This window comes from Phalaenopsis equestris, unplaced genomic scaffold, assembly GCF_001263595.1.
Source record: "Phalaenopsis equestris unplaced genomic scaffold, ASM126359v1 Scaffold000404, whole genome shotgun sequence".
NCBI lineage: Eukaryota > Viridiplantae > Streptophyta > Magnoliopsida > Asparagales > Orchidaceae > Phalaenopsis > Phalaenopsis equestris.
In genome coordinates, this window is record NW_018164846.1 from 24,386 (window position 1) to 27,484 (window position 3,099).

Consider the following 3,099-nt stretch of genomic DNA (forward strand, 5'->3'; position numbering starts at 1 on the left):
ATAAGCATATATATATATATATATATATACATGGTGATCATCTTCTCTTTTCTTTTCAGTTTTGGCCGTTGCGTTGTCTCGATGTACCTGATTTTCATACAGCTAATTAAAATTTATGTTCATCTTCCAAGTCAACTGATTCAATACAATAAAGTTAACTGGCACGAAGCTCAATATAAGAAATTCATTATTATTTCTATAAGAATTTCTGTCCTCCGTTGCCGATCACCTGCTCGATCTACTGTAAATTAATAAAAAATCACTACAACGCATGCAGATCTTTGTTTTTTTTTTTGATAAATAACAAACATGCACAATTTCTCTGAATAGCTTTATAAATTCCAGCAAATTCAGCTGCAAAAAGCATACCAAGTTGCCTTCTTCCCAGCTTTCTCATCTTTCATTGTTGTTGTAAACCTAACAAGATGTTACAAGCTTTTGTTGATTTTAAAGATCCGATCGATTAAATCCGTCTCTAGCAAACATATATTTAATCATATATGTCGCTTTATCGAGAAATCATTTATAAATATATATGTATGCATGTAGACAGTCACTTACCAATGGCTTATTTTCTTGAAGAAGTCACTCAGCTTTTATATGGACAAAATGAATTTCCAACAAACTGTTCTCAGTGATGAGAAATAGATCGGTACTCTTAAAATGGTAACAGATACGAGAGAAAAAGATCAGTTTCTAAGCACTGATAATACAGAAGACAATTCAACAATCAACAACAAGACTGCAACTAGCTCAAACAGCAGACTTTGGTCAGCCCTTATAGATCCAAGAATTGTTAGAGTTTCAAAAGCATTCGGAGGAAAAGATAGACACAGCAAAGTAAGCACAATAAGAGGGCTCAGAGATCGTCGTGTAAGGCTTTCAGTCCCTACAGCTATACAACTATATGACCTCCAGGACAGACTGGGTCTTAATCAGCCCAGTAAAGTTGTAGATTGGTTATTGAATGCTGCTCGACAGGAAATCAACAAGCTTCCACCTCTCGACTTTCAAAATTTCATTCACTTTCATCAGTCATTTGATCAATCTTCAAAAGCTAAGAATAATAACCACGATCAATGTTTGAATTTTGAAAGACAACGCCAAGCAGCATCACCAAGTGCAGCTTTAATCTATCAAGATGTTGGTGTATATAATGCAGAGTCTCAATTTCATCAAGATCATAATCTTCTGTATGATAATAATACAAGAGGAGGAGGAGACCAAGCTTTGGGTTTGATTGGTAATGGAGGCTTTCCTCATGCATCTTACTACCACTGTCCGGAACAATCAAACAGAAGTACTTGCTTCACACAGTTTGGAATCATTTCATCTCAAGTGGATGCAGCTCCTGCAGCATTGTTTTCTTCTTACATGACTAGCACTGTTTCCAGTGAGTTAGATGGAATCTCAGCTCAGCAAAATCTTCCTCCCAACAGTAGTGCAGTATTCAAAAACTCCTTTCATCCAGGTAGCCCAAAAGCTACACCATTTTAAGTAGTCTGTATATGAGCTTCGGTGGCTGAAAACTATACAGCATTTCGTTGGTGAAGATATGAGATTTGTAGGCGCACATGGCCCTACTTATAGATATGCAAATAAACTATACGAAGCGTGCATGTGAATGCAAAGAGGATGCTTATAGAGAAGCGTGGAGTCACGTATAGGAATTGCCTGGCTCTGCAGATCTTGTTGGCATCTATTTGAACCTGAAATAAATCTCTACACCATTTGTGTTTCATTAAGAAGGTAGTCTTCTTTTGGGCACGATGGCAGCTACAACCATACACTGATTAAGCGAGAAGTGGCGTTGCAACGAAGAGTCGGGCTAACTGGGTTACAGATCTATAGTGACATATTCTGCAATAAATACATGATTGCTTAGTTGCTTTTCCTCATGATGAACAGTTTATAGTTCATTTGATTTTGAATCTTCTGTGCGAGGGCCTGGTATGTTTAATTAAATGTTATATATACAAATAAATCAGTATGCAAGTAATGAATGGGTTTTTATATCGGAAAATGGCTAATTTTTTATAATTTGCTTGGCAATACATTAATTGTGATTTGAATTGTTTAGCCTATGTTTGCTTCCTGGTGTATGTTTCATGAATATTATCAATTGTTAAATAAAATTTTAAAAAAAAATTTAATTTTTTTAAATTTTTTTATTATTTTTTGGTGAAACTCACAAACCAAACAGTTAAATAGTTTATCCAGAATATGGACGTAATTGTCATTTATCCAGAATTAGCTGTTTTCGAAACACACAAACCAAACAGCTAGCTAGCTTATCAACAGATTATGAGAATAAGTTGTTTAACTGAATAGCCTGGATAAGCTACAGTTGCCCCAAACAGACCCTAAAACAGGAATATGATTATAGTCGATTTTTTTTATAAAATACCGCATCACTTCGGTATGGATTTCAAAATGGGTTTGAATCTCCAAATAAGAATGAACATGGATTTTTTTTTTTCTTTTTAAAGAAGCACTAGTATTAAATTAATGAAAATAAGAAACATAATTTAAAAAAAAAATGGAATTTAACTTGCCACAAAATTCTTGTGTATTTATATTTGTACTACCGAGATTTTGATTTTTATTTCTATAAAAATTTAGAGATATAGCATAAAAAGGTGTGTTCATTTAAGAAAAACTAATATTAATGATTAATGAAAAAAAATTTGATGTTATATAAGTAAATGTTAAAGTTTAATTGTGGGATAAGTAAATGCATATGAATTATGTGATATCAATGTAAATCCTCTAAATAATGAAATAAGAAAAAGGGAAACAAGTTGCCCAATTGGAGACTTGTTCCTAATTTTTATTTTTTATGTTTTAAATATTTTTATTTTATCCATTTTTATTTTGCTAAAATAATATTAATGAATAGTCCTTTTTTCTGTTTTTATTTTTTTATTTTGCTTTCTTTTATTTTATTAAAATTAGATTAATAAAATTTAATTTTTTATTTAAATTAAGTTTCATTTCGTTAGCTCATAAGTATAATAAAAAAAATCAAAATTTTTAGTTTTATTTAAGTTTAATATAATTTATTTCTTAGAAGTATTTTAATCTTAAAATTTTTAACAC

At 31.6% G+C, this 3,099-nt stretch overlaps 1 protein-coding gene across 6 annotated transcripts in view; it reads left to right on the top strand.

Moving 5' to 3' along the window:
• Positions 1–2,037, top strand: part of LOC110026932 (transcription factor PCF6-like) — a 2,774-nt gene extending 737 nt beyond the window's left edge. For 3 of the 6 annotated variants that reach the window (XM_020728152.1, XM_020728155.1, XM_020728156.1), the window contains one exon: positions 586–2,037. In XM_020728152.1, coding sequence (XP_020583811.1) covers positions 664–1,497 — 834 coding nt within the window. In that variant the 5' untranslated portion in view covers positions 586–663 and the 3' untranslated portion in view covers positions 1,498–2,037. Of the gene's footprint in view, positions 1–549 lie in introns of all 6 variants that reach the window. The other 3 variants (XM_020728154.1, XM_020728157.1, XM_020728153.1) reach the window with 2 other exon arrangements.
• The last annotated feature ends 1,062 nt before the right edge of the window (positions 2,038–3,099 follow it).